Source organism: Meriones unguiculatus, chromosome 8 (assembly GCF_030254825.1).
Source record: "Meriones unguiculatus strain TT.TT164.6M chromosome 8, Bangor_MerUng_6.1, whole genome shotgun sequence".
Taxonomy (NCBI): Eukaryota; Metazoa; Chordata; class Mammalia; order Rodentia; family Muridae; genus Meriones; species Meriones unguiculatus.
Genome location: NC_083356.1, coordinates 109199118 through 109216714, shown reverse-complemented (window position 1 = coordinate 109216714; position 17597 = coordinate 109199118). Strand labels below are relative to the sequence as shown.

Genomic DNA, 17597 nt, shown 5'->3' with positions numbered 1-17597 from the left:
GGGGGGGGGGTGTCTCTGTGAGTGGATCTCTGAGTTTAAGGCCAGAGACAGAGACAGAGAGTTCCTGGACAGCAAGAGCAACACAAAGAAAACTTGTCTCAAAAAGACAAAATAACACAGACAAGAATGTATATTAGAACAGAGAAATTAAGCAAGGCCCAGGAGTGTAACAGCAACCCTTGGCATGAAGAAAGTACAATTGCAGTTCAAGATCCATGCGGCCTACAGCAGAAACAGTGTTCACTCCGGCAGCACATACACTAAAGGTAGGATAGTTTAGATTATCACGGCCTCGGTGCAAGAAAAGCGTGCAAATTTGTGAAGCATCTACACAAAATAAAGGACAAAGGACTGGATTTCTCCTGACATCTGAAGATGGAGTCAAGAACAAGAGAAAACAGTAGCCAACTACAGATCAAAGAAATCCTAACCCTACAGGGGGCAACTGACCACACATAGCCAGCATTCACAGGACTCAAATAAAGAGGGTGCTTTAGGTATCTTTGACAAGAAAGAGAAAAGCGTGCTACTCTGAGTCTGAGTTCAGATGCTTTCAGAACCTCACTCTGTCTTGACTTCTCAGGAGTTCACACTTCTGTGTGAACCTCTTCTCCAAATATCCTAATCTGCCTTGTGGTTGAGAACTTAATCTCTAGATTCAGGACAGCATCTGCCCTTGTCCCCTTTACCCGGACAGTCAGAAGACAGGAAGAGTTTAATGAAGGAAAAAACAAACTAGGATAATAAGACAACATTCTAGTCTGAAATACTAATTCACAAGAGTCAAGAAAGATGCTCAGTTCCCATTAAAACAAACAAACAAACAAACAAAAAACAAACAAACCATAACTCTAAATAGTGAGCCAGGACAATTTAGAAGCAGTGGGCTTCTTAGTAAGATTTAAATAAACCAATGAGACACAAATCTTTATCACCACTATTCAGTTTTTCAAATTCAGCCAACCATTTAAAAATTTAAATACTATTTATGAGTCAAGCTTTGCAGATAGTAAACATCAATAAACTCATTGCTTCTTTTTCTTGGGAATCAAAATAATAAAGACAGATGTCAAAGTGCCATCAGCCCTCGGTCAATTTCACACTAGTATCACAGAGACCTATAGAGCGTACTTCTCTGTACAGCTCTGGAGTAAAAGTTAAGAAGGAAGAGTCCCTGCAGAGCCCTACTGGAAGTCTCACTCCCTAGGTTTCTTAGGAGGGAAAGAGAGAAACTGCAAACCAGTCATCCAGGTCAGAGCCCCTCCCTAGTACTTAGCTGTCCCTTCAATTTCCGCCTGAGGAAGAAGAGAAAGGGTGACTCACTTCACTCCTACAGCCTGGGAAGATAATTACAAGGAAGACTAAATTAAATCTTAAGAGCACTGAGGTGCTGTGATTAAAAGTTCTTAGAACTGGTCACTGCAGCCCCTCACTCAGCACCCAATCTAGGTCTTTCTTCTTTCTTCTTCTCCTTTCCTCCCTCCTCACCTGTTTTGATTTGTGTTTGAAAGAAGGCCTCAGGCCTGTTCCTGCCACCTATTCCACCCTGGAATACCCTCACCCTGAGGAACTCCTCAGGAGGCCTGCTTCAGCCTCCTGAGTGATAGTATTACAGGCTGTGCCACCACACCTGGCTCTATTCTTCATCTTTTAGATCCCACCTTTCTTCAGTTTCCAAACAAAACAAATCATCCAATTCCTTCACCTCCAAACCTCTCCGTACATCTCAGTGAGTGTATAATTGTGGAACAGAGTCTATCTACTGTCAAAATAAAGACTGTCCCCAGTGACAGAATGTCTAAGTGATTCAATAATTTACCGTCATGAACAGTGTCTCCTATATTCAGATTCACTACTTCTAGATGAAGGAATAACCAGCCTGTTTAAGCAGCCTCAACAGCCTGTTTAAGCCATACCCTATATTCCATCTATCTTGAGGAAAGTCTTTCTATGCTTCAGCACTCTGCCAGATTCCAAGATGACCACAGCAAGTGGCCTGTTTGAATCAGTTTGCCTTGATGGAGAAAGATGCAGCCAGAGCTAAGCAGAGAAGTTAGGACTTGTCCTTGGCTCTGTAAGTGATAATCACAGAGCACAAGAGAAGTTTAGGGAGTGGCTGCAGCTCAGAAGGCTGACTCACTGATGGGATTCCCAGACATACACCACCCCAGGTAGAACAGGTTCTTCTGCCCACCCATTCATTATGCCTATTTTCAATGCCAAGTACAAGGGATGTGGGGGTTTCAATATACACTCTCCTGAAATCCTGTTACCTAGCATTTCTAACCCTTTCTACTACTTGAAAGAAAAAAAAAAAGTTAAATTCCTAGAAAGAAAAAAGTTAAGTTTTAGTTTCTAATCCTGTCTCAGTTCACAAGAAAGTCTTACACTTGCTACTTTAGTTGTACAATACACACACGAAAATGAAGGAGAATGTCTGAAAAGATGCTAAAATTCTTTTTTGGGAGGGAAGGGAGGCTTGAGCAAGGTCCTCACTACATGGGCCAGGCTGTTCTCTCACTCAAGAGATGAGCACGACTGCCTTCCAAATGCCGAGATAAAGGCGTGCGCCATGCTTTGTCTCTAGAATTCTTCTTAAAGCAGCATATAACACTGAGGATTCACTGGACAGACCCAGAACATCCCCACTGTCGTCAGTTTCTATCCAGCTCTTTCATCCTTGACCCACTCCCTATGTGAGGTGCTAATTCAGGGATACTTAAACCTGAGGCAAGAAGCTCCTGAAGAACAGGCCCACACTCTCCACCCACTCCTAGCACACTACCGAGCATCTGTCTAGTGTTTCCTGATGAGAAGGCTGAAATGGAGACCCCATTTCCAGCCTAGAATTTCATCAAGGAATGCTTTCTTCAAGATCCCATGGAAAAACAATTTGTCCTTTGACAGGTTCATAGGTTTCATTTTTGTACTTCTAAACCCTGTAATTCCTATCAAGCGAACCACGTATGCTGCACGACCTGGGCACTTATTCCTGGATGAGGAAAACCCCGTGGAAAGGAAAGGAGCAACCAGGACTCAATTAATGCCCCAGATCATGCGGCTGTTCCCACTCAAATCAGGTGCTAACACCTCCACAGGTATGAGAGGGGAAAAAAAAAAGTCAGAAGTTGCCCAACTATGTAGACTGAAAGGTTGGAATAGAGCCGAGGTAGACTCAGAAAGAAAGCAGACTGCGCCACAGACAGGACCCTGGAAAGACCATCTGGATTACTAACTGCTCTCTATTCTACCGAAAACACCATCTCTCTACCTCTTACTCCCCAACCTCAGAAATGAAAATTTGAGACTCTGTTATTATAGAACACTTTAGAGAAGATCAATTTAATGATTCCCAACGATGCTGTCAGGAGCTCTCAGGTCTCAGGCACCCTGGGAAGGTAAAAAGGGAAACCCCAACTAGCTGGACTTGTATAAATTAGCCTCATTTGAACTGCAGCATTCCCAATTTTTAATTTATGTACCGAGATTCCATGTAAGAAGCCATCCAGAAGAGTTCACAAGACTGAAATAAACCGATCCAGTTCAACATCTTCTTGATAGTAAGAAAGGAAGAACTGAAGTCCAAAAACATTAACGAAGTGCCAAACTAGGTCTCCTGTCCTCCAGAGCCAGGCATGGTAGACACTCATCTTTAATCCCAATACTGAGGAGGCAAAGGCAGGCAGATCTCTACGAATCTGACGTCAGCCTGGTACAGACAACGCGTTCCAAACTAACCAGGGTTACACGGTGAGACTCTGTCTTAAACAAAAAGTAGCCAGAGGTGGTGGCCACAGACCTTTATTTCCATCATTCTTGAGAGAGAGGCAGGTGGAGCTGAGTTCAAGGCCAGACTAGTCTATAGAGCGAGTTCCAGGACAGCCATGGTTGCACAGAGAAACCCTGTCTCAAAAAATAAACAAGAAAAACTATTAAACTACCAAAGATGGGACCCAGAAGCAAATTCTATTAAACTAACCAGGAAAGGGCATGTTTACTTAAGCAGATACTCTCCTACCCAAACAGTGGAGAGAGAAATGAATTAAGACAGAATGCTCACCATTCCTGTCAGGCTTTAGTACTGAAAAAATGAATTCAATGAGGAGGAGGATCAGCTCTAGGGAGAAGAACCTCAACTACTCTTTGCAGACTTCACTGGGGCAGAAAAGTGTCATTATTTCTTTGATGACCAGACCTAACTGGTAATTTCTGTTCATAGCTTTCCCTACTTAACAAAGAAGCATGGAGGGTAAATTGTTCCTAATGAGTAGAAGCCTACATACCTCTACTAATTACGTCTGCCAGCTGAAAGAAACTCTTCCTCCTGCTCCCCGTCCTCTGGGTCCCAAAGTAATTACCACCTGGGACCTAGACTGATGTAAGAACCACTTGTAACCTGGTGAGAAGAACAGGAGATTGACAGAGCACTTACAGACTTATGGCCCCACATAGATGTGGGTTCAAAAAGAGCCTTCTTGATCTCTCCATTTCAAATTCTTTTCATGTGACACCCAGTTTTAAACAGTGTTTTCCAAGGAACCGACCCTCAAAGAGGGAAGACAGCAGAATGCACAAAAGAACCATTCTTGAGAACAGTAGTGCCTCAGCCCAGAAGTATGCTTATTTAGGAGACGCTTCAGTCAGGAAAGAGACGAGACTCTCAGAAGTAGCAAGAGCTAGGTGATGGTGATAGAGATGGCTCCGTTGTTAAGGGCACTGTTGTTCTTCCACATGACCAAAGTTTAATTCCCACTATCCACATGGCACTCATACAACCTCCTACAACTCCAGTTCCAAGGTATCCAATACACTTTCTGACCTGGCTTCTGAGGGCACCAAAACAAAAACAAAACACAGCTAAGTGATAAAGTGCAATCAACAAAGTGCTTATGTCCACAGGGTGGACAAGTGAGACTTTGGTAAGAAAGGGAAGCCCAGACATTGATCTTGTGGAAACTAATGATGGAGGATTTTCACCTGTGATTTTAGGCAATCCTAAATTCCAAATAATCAATAACATCCTCCATTTTCTCCCACACTAAAGATGTAATTTAGTGTTAAAAATACCTAGCATACACAAGGCCCTAGAGTCAATCCCTAGCACCACGAAAACAAACAAAGCACTTTTGCTGCAGCTGCTATAACAAGAGGGACCCTACTCAACTAGCAGCAAAAAAAGAAAAAGTAGGCTAAATAGCTTCAACTATCAGTAAGACAATGCCTGTCAGGACAATTCTTTGTAGGCAAACTGGTATAACAAGCCAAGCGCTTCCAGATTAACAAATTAAAATGAGAATTCTGCATGTGAGATCGCAACAATTTGAGAGAGAGAAAGAGAGAGGGGAGGAAAACAAACAAACAAACAAAAAAAAAAACCCCTTACTCCCCTGAACACTTATCTAGAAGAGCTTGACTCCCAAAGGGAAACAGACATTCCCATCAGGCAGGCGAAGGTATTAGCCTGATCCGGTTACATAGCTCTCCTGACCCAGCACAACTGCCACTAAAACACAAAGATAGAAAGGTCCCTTGGTTAAATTTTTTATTTTGCTTATGCCAAAAGCAGCAAAATTCAAAACATGTCTAAAGAAGCACACCATCTTTTGCTACTCAGCTTATCAAGGGCAGAAGATGAGCTACAGGTGAAAAGATAACAAGAAGGAAGATCTTGGTTCCCTGATCACTCCAAGAGGTGCAACTGGAATGCTAACTCAATGACTCAACAGTATAAAGCCCAGAAGGATGGTACAGACTCATAAACTGCTAACAGAAAAGATACTAGGTGGCCACAGGTAAACAGTGGGGACAGGAGAAAGGGAAAAATCATAGTCTCCCCCAGTAAGACAAGTGCATGAAAAAAGTCTTAAGATCCTAACTAGGATGGCTACAGACCCTAGATTGTAAGACGTATCTTTGAATGCCAACTACCTTTCCCATTAGAACTAATGAACACAAGAACTCCCCCTCTTCTTAGTAGGAACTAACACAAATGACTCTACTAGTATTTTCTTCCTAAATAAACCTCGTTCTTTCTGAGGAGCCTTTACTTCTCCAGACCTTAGCTCTTACAGTATAAAGAAAGCATCTGGGTAACACTAAAAACCAAAACTGCCTCATTAGTATATCTTAAACCAATTCTCACAGTGCTCAGAAACTAATGCAAGACGCTCATGAATTTAAGGTCAGCCTGGGCTATATAGCAAGATCCTGTCTAAAAATTCTCAAATCTTGAAACCAGTTCTGGCAGAGCAAGGTAAAATTAAGTATAAGATCTAAGAATTCAGGAGGCAGAGGGAAGATTAACACAAATTTGAGGCCAGCCTGGTCTATTTAGGCAATTCCAGGCCAGCACAGACAACATAGTGATACTGTCTCAAAAACGAAAAGACAACAACGACTTTGGCAGCAGCCAAACCTCTCAGGTTCACAATCTCTACAGGCTATGTGTCAGACATCCAAGTGTGATTGATTGCTATTTGAAAAGACTTAAGTCAGCACAGCCTGGTGGTACAAGCCTTTGATCTCAGCATTTGAGAGGCAGAGGCAGGAGGATCTCTTTGAGTTCATGGCCAGCCTTGTCTACAAAGCAAGTTCTAGGAGGGCAGAACTCTTCAGAGATCGTGTCTCAAACAAACAAACAAACAAACAATGCAATAAGATTTAATTCTATTCTAGTTGCCTTCCTCTAGTTTAAGTTCTTCAAGTCTCTCTGTTTTCCTACTTCCTTCCTAGTTTAGTATCACCTGTGATGGAACTAGATAGGAAAACATGAAGAAATCTATGATTCCCAATGACAGGAAGCAGAGGAAAGTAGAAACAGCATCAGAGTAAGGACAGGCATCTATGTGGCCTTCCAAATAACTAAAGAAACTGAAGAAATAGTCTTCATTTCCCATGGACCCTCCCACCCTCAAATGCTTCTGGGGAGAAAACTCACGTAAAGGCAAAGAAGAGTGTTGTAGCTCCCACTAGAAATATGGCGGCTGCTGAGACCGGTACATACTTGCTGGGTTTGAACCTCTTTCCAGACTCTGCGGGCATGTTGGAGCTCTGATGAATGATGTGCCCTGCCGCATAGCCCAGGCCCACGCAGCGGCAGAACAGACAAGAAAACGGGATAAGGGAAACAGAGAGGAAAGAAACTGGAGAAAACAGAAAATGTAAAATTATCACCCTTCCCCCTCCCAAATAAAAATGAAGGTCAAAAGATCTCAGATGAAGGAAAGCACATGGGAGGGGGAAAGGTGATCTCAACTGATTAACAACCACCTCCGCAGAACAAAGTAGAAAAGGAGATTAAGAAATACAACTTGTACAATTTAAAACTTGAAGACAAATAGGCTGCACGCTTGCAAACAGTTGCGGGTGGAAAGCATGGAGAGTCAGGCAGAGCAAGGTATAGCTCATGGATGAAGGCAGATCTTCAAATGGAGAAAAGAGTATCAGGGAAAGGCCCTCCACAACAGCACACTTCCAAAAATACGAGCAGCACCTAAAAGGTGTGCCCTGGGTTTCTAGCTTAATCCAAGAAGGAACGTGGGGTCTCTTCCAGCTTTAAAGAGAAGCCGAGTTTGTTTTTTAAACCGCAGTCCTTGTCCCTTTTCGGCAGCCTTCTCAACGCCACCACTTTCACACCTTGACTTCACCAGGGCTGGTCATCTGGCAATGGTGATTTAATTTTATTTATTTCTCCTTGATGGCCAAAGTTGGACAACAGCTGTTCCGGGTTGAGTTGTAAATCCTTTTCTTTGAAGGGGGAGAAAAAACAGACAGCAGTACTGTCCGTTTCAATCTCTTCTTGTTATTCCCAAGTCCTTTAAGGACTCCATTTTCCATAGAGTTCATGAAAAACCAAAAGGAAATTTAAAATCCTTGAAGCCATGTCCTTTCCAATAAGCAGAATAAGACGGAGTCAGGTTCGGCTGATAACAGTTTAAAACATTACTGCAGGTAAGTAAAGTTCCAAAGATGTCCCTGCTTCCAGGTTGGTCAATGTCTCTGATCTTTTATCTTCAATCGTGGGCTTCCTGAATGTAGAGTTCAAGTGGGATACAGTCCTTTACCTGGAGAAAATCAAGTATCTTTTATCAAAAAAAAATCTTTCATGATATTTCTTAATAACACGGCTAAAACCACACAGGCCACTGTTAAAAGTTGTCTTTTGAAAGAAAGAGTATTTTCCACTTATGTGGGAATAAACTCTAAATGGAGAAGAAAACACATTCAGAGTCCTTTACACCTTTTTAAGGGCTACTCTGATCGAAAGGAAGAGAATCTAGTCTTATCTGACCTAAGGTCATCCAAGAACTAGCTCTTATAAGCCCATCTCTCTTGACAAAAGTACAGTAACACATAGCAACAATACAAAAATCTAAAAACAAACAAGGACACAAAAGTGAATCAAGAGCACTATAGATTTCTCTTTGGACAAAGAGAATATTTATTCCTACACTGAAGAAAGGACGCTTAAAAATAGGACAGCAACTATCATTTTCTTTTTCTGTGTCTCTTTCTATGCCTGTGGCTTTTAGCTACAACACCAGAGAGGCAGAAATTCAATTTTTGGCCTTTTGGAATCATCTATTAAGGGTCCTAGGCAAGAAACAATCTTGCCCCCGAAAGGTTATGAGAAATGAGTCCAACAAAGAGATTGATCCTTTTCTTCCATTTTCAGGATTTTTAATTCCTAACACTGGCCTATTAGTAGGTAAACTAAGTTCCCCCTAATCCAGCATGATTAGAGTAGCAATTATTTCTGTTGATCACAGTAACAAAACAACATGAGCACCTTAATTTTATGGGATGCTTTTCATCTGGTGATCTCAAAGCACTTTACTCACATTAGGTAGTGTCAGAGTCCCTTATCCTATCTTGTAAAATTGAAGGCTAGAGAATGCCTGAGGCCATTCCACTGAATCACTTGGGTAGCCAGGTTCAGAGCTGAAGAGTTTAGTTACTGACATAGACCCTTCCTACCACACTACATGCCTAATGATAACATCTACAGACCAAGATTTCTCCTTAAGTTAGAATTTTAAATGAAAGCAGTGCTATTCCCCACAGGTAGTACACTATTTGATACCAATAAAAAAACATCAAAAGATCCAGACAATGAAATACAAACGTGTCCTGGAATTTATCACTTCTTTTCTTAACATAGAAGGCAAAGGAGCCTGGTACCCGTCACCACTCAGTCATGGTGGTGAACGCCTTTAAACTCCGCAGAGGCAGGTGGATGTCCAAGCCACCCTGCCATGCATTGCTTCCAGGCCAGCCAGGGCTACATACTGAGACTTTTGACTCAAAAGGAAAACAAAACAAAACCAGAATGAAGGCCCAAAGATTGCAGTAAGTTTTTAAGGTCCTAAAAGCCAGATCCTATTCAATCCTGATTTTATGATTATTTTTGTTTTCTAAATTTGGGCCTATCTTCTTGTTTTTTCAAGACAGGATTTCTCTGTGTAGCCTTGGCTCTCTTGGAACTCACTCTGTAGACCAGGCTGGCCTCAAACTTAGAGATCTGCCTGGCTCTGCCTCCATGGAATGCTGGGATTAAAGGCGTGTGCCACCACCATCACCCATGAAGGCTTAGGTGTTTTTATCAACTGGAACCAGCACATTTCTTACTATGTAGACAGTACTACTAAAGCAAATGTTTCCCTCAAAACTCCAAAGATTAAAGAATGAAAATTACTTAAATAGCCTGGTGCTGCACGCCTTTAATCCCAGCACTCCAGAGGCAGAGGCCGGTGCATCTCTGTGAGGTCAGCCTCGTCTACAGAGTGAACTCCGGGACAGTCAAAGCTACATTGAGAAACCATCTTGAGAAAACAAAAAAGAAAGAAAATTACTTAAATATTACATAGAGTTAATCAGCTTGAATCCTATACTATTGCAATCACATTTACTACAGAATAAAAGCCACACAGATTAATACTGCCATGGTACAGCCGACATTGAAGGCCATGCAATTTTGGAATCACATATTGAGAAATAAATGAGGCCATCATTTGAAATGTTAGGATATCTATTAGAAGGGACAATATGAAATAATTTATTAGGTATAAATAACAACACCAAGTCCCAGCAAAGGAATGTGGTGCAGAAAGATAAGGGGCGAAACCGGAAGGGTGAGTGTGGTTCATCAGTCACACTCTGGTGGATCCACACCGGTATCACCAAAGTGCACAAGAATGTGTATGACACATGCTGACAGGCGGGAGGAATCACGGTGTGAGAACATGTATGTATAAAACAATACAGAGCCAGGTGTGGCGGCCCTCGCCTTTAATCCCAACACCTGGGAGGCAGAAGCTGACAGACATCTGTGAGTTAGAGGCCAGCTTGGTCTACAAAGTGTGTTCCAAGACAGCCAAGGCTAGAGAGAGCCTGTCTCAAAACAACAAAAAAACCTTATAAAGCCAACAACTCAGGATATGTAGTTTGAAGGCTTGAAAGGTTTAATGCAGGCAGTTCCTTAGGCGCAATGCCACAGACAGCACATGTATTATTTGTTATAGTAACTAAGCTTTATAGCACAGCAAACTTGAATACACAGTAATGGAGATGCCGTACAGAATAACGCAGAGGTAGGAGAAAGGGCCCATGCCGAAGTTTAAGGAGTGTTTCTGTTGTTTGTTTTTCCCTTCAGAGACAGGGGTAGGTACCCAAGTACCTGTCAACAGAATTCTTACCAACGGATCTGATATAAAGCAGGCGCACACTGGGATAAAAGGATGGAGATCCAAACCTAAGATTATCCCGGACACGATGGCATTAACCAGGAAGTTAATCCAAGACGACAAAAAAGGCTCTGCAAGGTAACCTGTATCTGATCCTCCCGACTACTTCTAATAACTTCAGTCACTTTCTTGTTTGTCATTTCAGCGGTTTCATTTGGCCAACTGAGGAGCTTTACACCTCCCCAGGAACAGACGCCTGTAGATAAAATATTGTCCAACACAGTCAAGCTCCACTTATAAAAAGTACAAAGTACTGACGACATGGAGCACCTGGCTGGTGGGGGTAGGGAGAAGCAGCAGACGGAGGGGAGAAAGAACAGGTAGCCACCGGACGAGGCTCTAGCCAACCTACGGACCAGCGGGGCGCAGGGCGAGGGGCCCGAGCCGCAGAGCGGCGGAAGGGGAACAGGACCGAGCTCCGGGCCAGCGGCCGGAACTGCCCAGCCCCTGGGCCACAAACCACGGAACCCACCGCGCGCAGGGCCCGCCGGAGCCGAGAGAATCGTGGGCCGGGGGCGGAAGGGGCGGCGGCTCCGCGCCCGGGCGGCCCGGCACCAACCGGCTCGGCGCCCCGGAGGCCGCGGCTCCGCGGACCCTGCGGCCGCCCGTTTCGGGGCCCGCGGAGCCCGGCGAGGGGTAGGGCCTTCACCTCCGCCCCTCCGCGGTCCCCCGTTCCCTAGAGGTCACTCTCCCCTCCCACCCCGCTCGCCCGGCACTTCCGGTTCCGCAGGGGCCAGCGTCTCCGGGACTCACCCGCGGCGCGGTGCCCGTGGCCGCCACCGTCGTCGCCGCCGCCGCCTCCCAGCGGTGCCGTCCGGCCTCTGAGAGGCAGCGCGCGGCCCCCGCACGCTCCGCGCCCGCCCCGCCGCCGCGCGCTCCCGACGGCCGCCGCTCGCCCCCGCGCCGGCGCGCGGCCGCGGCCCTCAGCCCAGGCTCAGTCGGCGTCGCGGCGCTCCCATTGGCTCCTAGGCGCGGGCGCGGGCGACGTCTCTCGCGGGGCACGTTCTTCTCATTCATGCGGCTCGGGCCGCCCAGCCCGCCCCCGCTCACGCTTCCATTCAGCCCCCGCCCCCTCCCCCACGCCGCTCCGGCGCGTGCGCGCCACCGCGGGCGACCGCGGCGACCTCGCCTTCTGATTGGCTGCGGGGGCGCGGCGCCGCCGACACGTCGTGACGCGGGGGCGCGCGCGTCCGGCCGCCGCGTCCGGCGGAGGGGGCGTGGCGAGGCGCGCAGGGCTGGGAACCGGGGGCTGCGCAGGCGCGGTCTTTCCCGTGCCCTGTCCGCCGTCCCACCGGTACTGTATTCGAGGAAACTCGTGGGGAAGGAAAGCCTGCGCGCGTACCGGAAGCACCCGGAAGACAGCAGCCGTCCCGGTTTTGTTCACCGGCCTCCTCCGAGCTAGCGTGGTGCAGGCCTGACGAGCGTCCGCAGCAGCCAATCGCCGGCAGGCCGCGCCTCCTTCCTCCTCGCCTCGTCGCTCATTGGTCAGTGTGTGAGCACTAGGTCGGGCAGCCCCCTTTTTTTTTTTTTAAAGGAGCGAAACTTTATTTATAACGCTCTGTTGGCGAAGTCTTCCGCGGGGTGAAGGCTCGGTGCCCGGCGGAGTTCCTGAGGGGCGCGACGGCCTGGGCTGGCTCGCACGGGCCGGGAGGCGAGGGTTGGGCCGAGGGCTGGGTTCAAGGACGGAGCGCGGCTGCCAGCCCCGCGGCCGTCGTGCCCAGCGACGGAGCGCAGCCCTGGAGTGCCCCGCACCTCCACTGCTACCCAGGGAATGGGCGCCCTGACCTCACCCACTTTGAGAAAACAGGCTGGAGACAAAGCCTTCTAGAATAGCTCCTGTCCCTGGCGAGCTGCTGGCCAACTCTCCGTAGATCGCGGCACTACATTTTGCCCTAATTAGCCCGAGACAGCTGTGGACCCGGTAGCTGTGCCACAGAGCTCTGCTCTCGCAGCGCCAGGCCCGCTCTCCTCTGCAAAGCAGCTCTGTTACATAACAGCCCTTCAGAAAGGTGTCCCACCTGCCGCTTTCCCCAAGCCAAGGCTGTCATGTGTCCAGTGATTTCCAAGCCCTGGCCTTGCCGCCCCCACCCCCGGCTTGACTTCAATGTTGCTGATTTAACCCTGACACTTCAGTCTTGGGCAGCAAGCTAATGCAAAAATCTACCTTCTGTTCCTTGGAGTCTGGTCTATTTCCTTCCCTGATGTGGCATATTTTATCATTTGTGCTCCGTTTTTACTACCAGCTTCAATGCAGCATGCAACCCATTCGAGTTTTTTTTTTTTTAAAGATTTATTATGTATACAATGTGTATTTGCATGTACACCTGCACGCCAGAACAGAGCACCAGATTTCATTTTAGATGGTTGTGAGCCAAAATGTGGTTGCTGGGAATTGAACTCAGGACCTCTGGAAGAACAGCCAATGCTCTTAATCTCTGAGCCATCTCTCCAGCCCCCATTCCAGTGTTTATTGACTATTTAAACAAAAATCTTAAACTAGTTGGGTGTGGTGGTGGCGCCTTTAATCCCAGCACTTGGGAGGCAGAGGCAGGCGGATCTCTGAGTTCAAGGCCAGCCTGGTTTACAGAGAAAGTTGCAGGACAGCCAGGGCTACACAGAGAAGCCCTGTGGGGGAAGGGGGGAGATGAAAAATAATTTTAAGGCATTAGATGGAGGTAAAGTATTTACCCTACCAAGTCTACCTATAAAATGTTTCCTTATGAGTCAAATTTCATTTATTTCTCTAGGATTTTAAATCTTTACTTTCTGCACTTCACAAGTTAAGCATTTTTTTTTCCTACTTTTTAAATAGGAAATTTATTTGTGTCTGTGAGAGAGAAAGAGAGACAGAGGGAGAGGGAAAGGGAGGAGGGGCACGGGCAGAGTTTCAGAAAACTTTCATGCGTTGGTTCTTGCCTCTCCTGGCTTCCAGATATGGAGCTCAAGTTGTCAGGCATGCCCAGCAAGCACTTTCACCCACTGCCCATCCTGCCAGCCCTAATTTTCTACTAAGAACCTGTGCGAGCAGTCATGTCTCTTCGCCAGACCATACGAAATGGAAAAAGCATGCCACCGTACAGACAGAGGTACTGAATACTCAGGGTCACTGGGGACACTGGACTACTGGACTGTCAGACCAGTTTTAGCAGGATGAGCACTAGCAGAGGCTTAAGCACTGTCCCAAGATTAACAAAGATTCCATTTTTTCTTTCCTTAGGATCACAAAATGTGCACCCCAGAAAAAATGATAGGATATAACTTCTTAAAAATAGTGCAGAGTAAAATGTGGACTAAAACAATATATTATCCAGATCATCATACTTGAAATAAGTTACTTTGACACATCAAGTAATAAATACCTGATGCTTTTTCTAGTATCACTTATCTGTCAAATTCTCTGCCAAATTCTTGATGGAAGAGTCTTCCCCTCTGTTCTCTGGATCCTATTCCCCTTACTGCATTTTTTTCCTAGGTCTTTCTTCTTGCTATTTTGTGAGGTGGTAAAGGCACACACACACCACAAAATACATGTGAAGGTCAAAAGACAAGTGTGGGAGTCAGTTTTCTCCAGACTGTCAGCTTTGGCAACAAGTGCCTTTACCTTCCAAGGCCTCTTGCTAGCTTCCACGCTCTCAACAATGCTTCTACAAAGAAGAGTCTGCACCCCACCTCCTCAGCTTACAGTACCTCTAAAGTCTATTTCAGTGGGGCTTGAATCCTCATGGCTCCAAACCTACACTTTTCAAGAAGTTTTGATACACACCAATGGGATCCAGAGTGAAGTCTTGTTAGTGCCCACTATACTTTGAATCCTGCTCCCATCTCCCACCACTGCATTTTTATTTTATTTTTTGCAGTGCTGAGAAAGGAATCTAATGCCTGTTGAGCAAAAGCTGCACCACTAGAACTACATCCCAAACCCATTTGACCTTTAAATTCCATCCTTTGTTTCCTTATTTCCATTCTCACAGTACCTACATTATTAAATTACACTGCTGAAACCCCTTTCTGTATTTAAAAGTCAGTGGCTGTCATGATCTTTCAGCCCTCACCTGTTCTGGGGCTCCAGATGCTGTCTATGCTGTACCTCCAAAAGGATGAGCACTGGCTCAGACTTCAAAAACACCCAAACTTGATTGCTGGTCTCTTAATCCTTTATGTTCCCAGGAGAGCTAAGGTAGGAGAATCTCAGGTTGAAAACCGGCTTGGGCTGTACAGTGAGACCCTGTCTAAATAAATAAATAAAATGGCTCAACACACACATATATAAACAATATACATGACTAATACAGGTGAGAGAGCTCAAGATGGCAGGTAAACAATGCTTGGCTCTACAGCCTAGTAACCTGAACTCTATCCTCAAAATCCACATAAAGGTGAAGAGGAATGACCCCAGTCTCTTCCCCCGATACGTGTGCTGTGGCAAGCATTCCCCACACATACATCATGCACAGAGATACTCACATAAAAAAAAATTAACAAAAATTTTAGGGGCTGGAGAAATGGCTCAGCAGTTTAAAGCATTGGCTGTCCCTTCTAGAGAACCCAGGTTCGATTACCAATGACCACATGGCAATTCATAATCATCTTTAACTGCATTTCTAGGGGATCCTACATACATGAGGGCAAAACAGCAATGCACATAAAATAAGAATAAAATAATTTTTAAATTTATTTTTTTAAATGTTTTAAAAACCAGACAATGGTGGTTTAATCCTTTAATCCTAGCACTCAGGAGGCAGAGGCAGGCAGAGCTCTAAAAGTTAAGGCCAGCCTGGTCTACAGAGTGACTTCCAGGACAGCCAGGACTAAACAGAGAAACCCTGTCTCAAACAGTAGCCCAGAGCAGTGGTTCCCCCCCTTATAACCCCAGCATTCTGGGAGGCAGAGGCAGGTGGATCTCTTTTGAGTTCGAGGCCAGCCTGGTCTATAGAGTCCAAGACAGAAAGGCTACACAGAGAAACCCTGTATTGAATAAATAAATAGACACATACATAAATAAATTTTGGTTTGGTTTGGTTTGGTTTTGGTTTTTAGAGATAGGGTTTCTCTGTATACCTCTGGCTGTCCTAGAATAAGCCAGGTGTGATGGTGTGACTCATGCACTCATGATGTGGAGAAAGGAAAACTGCCAGCTTCGTCCTGAGTGTGAATAATCCCTTTCTCAGGAATGTGCATAAACACAAATACACAGGCAATGCAATGGCTCAATGCAAAAGTAATCCCTTTCTAAGAAGCATGCACAAATACAAACACACACGTATGGCCTAAGAGGCAAGAGCACTTGCTTACCGAAAAATAAAAAGGCCAGATATGATGGCTCATGCCTTTAATCCCAGCACTTGGGAGGCAGAAGCAGGCAGATCTCTGAGTTGGAGACCAGCCAGGTCTGCAGATTAGGTTCCAAGACAGCCAGGACTACATAGAGAGACCCTGTCTCAGAAAAGAAACAACAAAAAAAACCACCAAAACCAAAAAGCATACTTGTTATTTTCCACAGGCTAGCATTTGGCTCCCAGCACCCACAAAGCAACTCACAGACTAAACTCCAGCTCCAGGGATCTGATATTCTTTGTGGCCTTCCCAGGCACCATGCATGCATGTGGTACACATACATACACATAAAATTTAAAACACAAACACTCAGTGCATCTCATCATTGATTCCATTTTCTCTTCCATATCACTCTCCATTTTACTTTCAAAATACCCCAAAGCACAGATGGTAGCTCTCCCCAGCCCCTTCTCTGTAATCCTTATTCTGTCCTCCACCAATTCACACCTAGATACTGACACAAAAATATATATCACTTGTGCCTTGGCTTCTCCAGAGGCCTGCCATCTGTAATCAACTATCCACACAGCAATGATCTCTTCAAATGGAGAGTGAACTAATAAAACATTATGTGAGGGGTACTGGAGGCAGATGGGGACACAGGGACAGAAGGCAGGGAATCAGGGGACAGTAGGAGAATCAACCAAAACTAAGCCATGTATGAAGATGCAAGAAAGAAATCTCCCCCGTAAAGCACACTGTGCCACTCCTCTGCTCAATGACCCGGTTAGTCCTCTGGTCTCTCCCACTGCTGTGGATAAAATCCCTTGACTCTGACTGAAGAACAGCATACTTTACCTGACCTTACCAGCTCCCTCCAGCCTCACCTTTACTTTGGTTCATTACACCCAATCACTGAACTTAAAACTATCCTTTCTAGGATTTCCGCCATTTCCTCTACTGGGAAGCTGTTACACAAGTACTGCTTCCTTTTTCGAGGTCTTACTCAAGATGTACTTTCAGAAAGTGCCCTCCCTGACTGTCTCATATCCCCAAATTTAAACTTCTCTATACTATTTGCCTTTTTTTAATTATTTTGCTGCAAGCTTTAAAACTTTGCCACCTAGAACAGTTTCTGGTAAGTACATGCTCTGATGAGTTATGGAATGAAGAAATGGATAAATTTATTGTATACTAACTAAAGTTCAGACAAGAAACACCAAAATGGGCTTTCCCAGCTTAAAGCCCCAAAACCCTAGTACATTTGGGCTTTGGGACCTGATTGCACACAAACAGACAAAAGGTAGAATAGCTGTAATAAAAAGGTAATGAGCAGCAACTGGTAAGATGGCCCAGCAGTTGGAGCACTGTCTGCTCTTCCAAAGGTCCTGAGTTCAATTCCCAACAACCATATGGTGACTCACAACCATCTATAATGGGATCTGATGCCAGGCAGACAGAACACTCAATACAATAAGCAAATTTAAAAAAGAAAGAGAAGAAAAAAAGAAAAGGTAATGGGCTATTTCCAAGTATACCCAGCAGTGCAAACAGGTTTACCATCATAAAAACATGCCTGGC

The 17597-nt window shown here is 45.3% G+C and overlaps 1 protein-coding gene and 1 long non-coding RNA gene across 5 annotated transcripts in view; one reads left to right on the top strand and one right to left on the bottom strand.

Moving 5' to 3' along the window:
• Nucleotides 1–12107, bottom strand: part of Zdhhc5 (zinc finger DHHC-type palmitoyltransferase 5) — a 27146-nt gene extending 15039 nt beyond the window's left edge. Inside the window, exons 1-2 of one of the 4 annotated variants that reach the window (XM_021642870.2) lie at nt 12085–12107; nt 6938–8063 (exon numbers count right to left, since the gene is read on the bottom strand). In XM_021642870.2, the coding sequence (XP_021498545.1) occupies nt 6938–7041 (104 nt within the window). In that variant the 5' untranslated portion in view covers nt 7042–8063; nt 12085–12107. Of the gene's footprint in view, nt 1–6937; nt 8064–9694; nt 9822–10694; nt 11169–11495; nt 11653–12084 lie in introns of those variants that run through there. The other 3 variants (XM_021642868.2, XM_021642869.2, XM_021642871.2) reach the window with 3 other exon arrangements.
• Nucleotides 12094–17597, top strand: LOC132655920 (uncharacterized). The gene is made up of 3 exons (XR_009593879.1): nt 12094–12226; nt 13675–13828; nt 13960–17597. It is a non-coding gene; the product is annotated as an uncharacterized LOC132655920 (long non-coding RNA).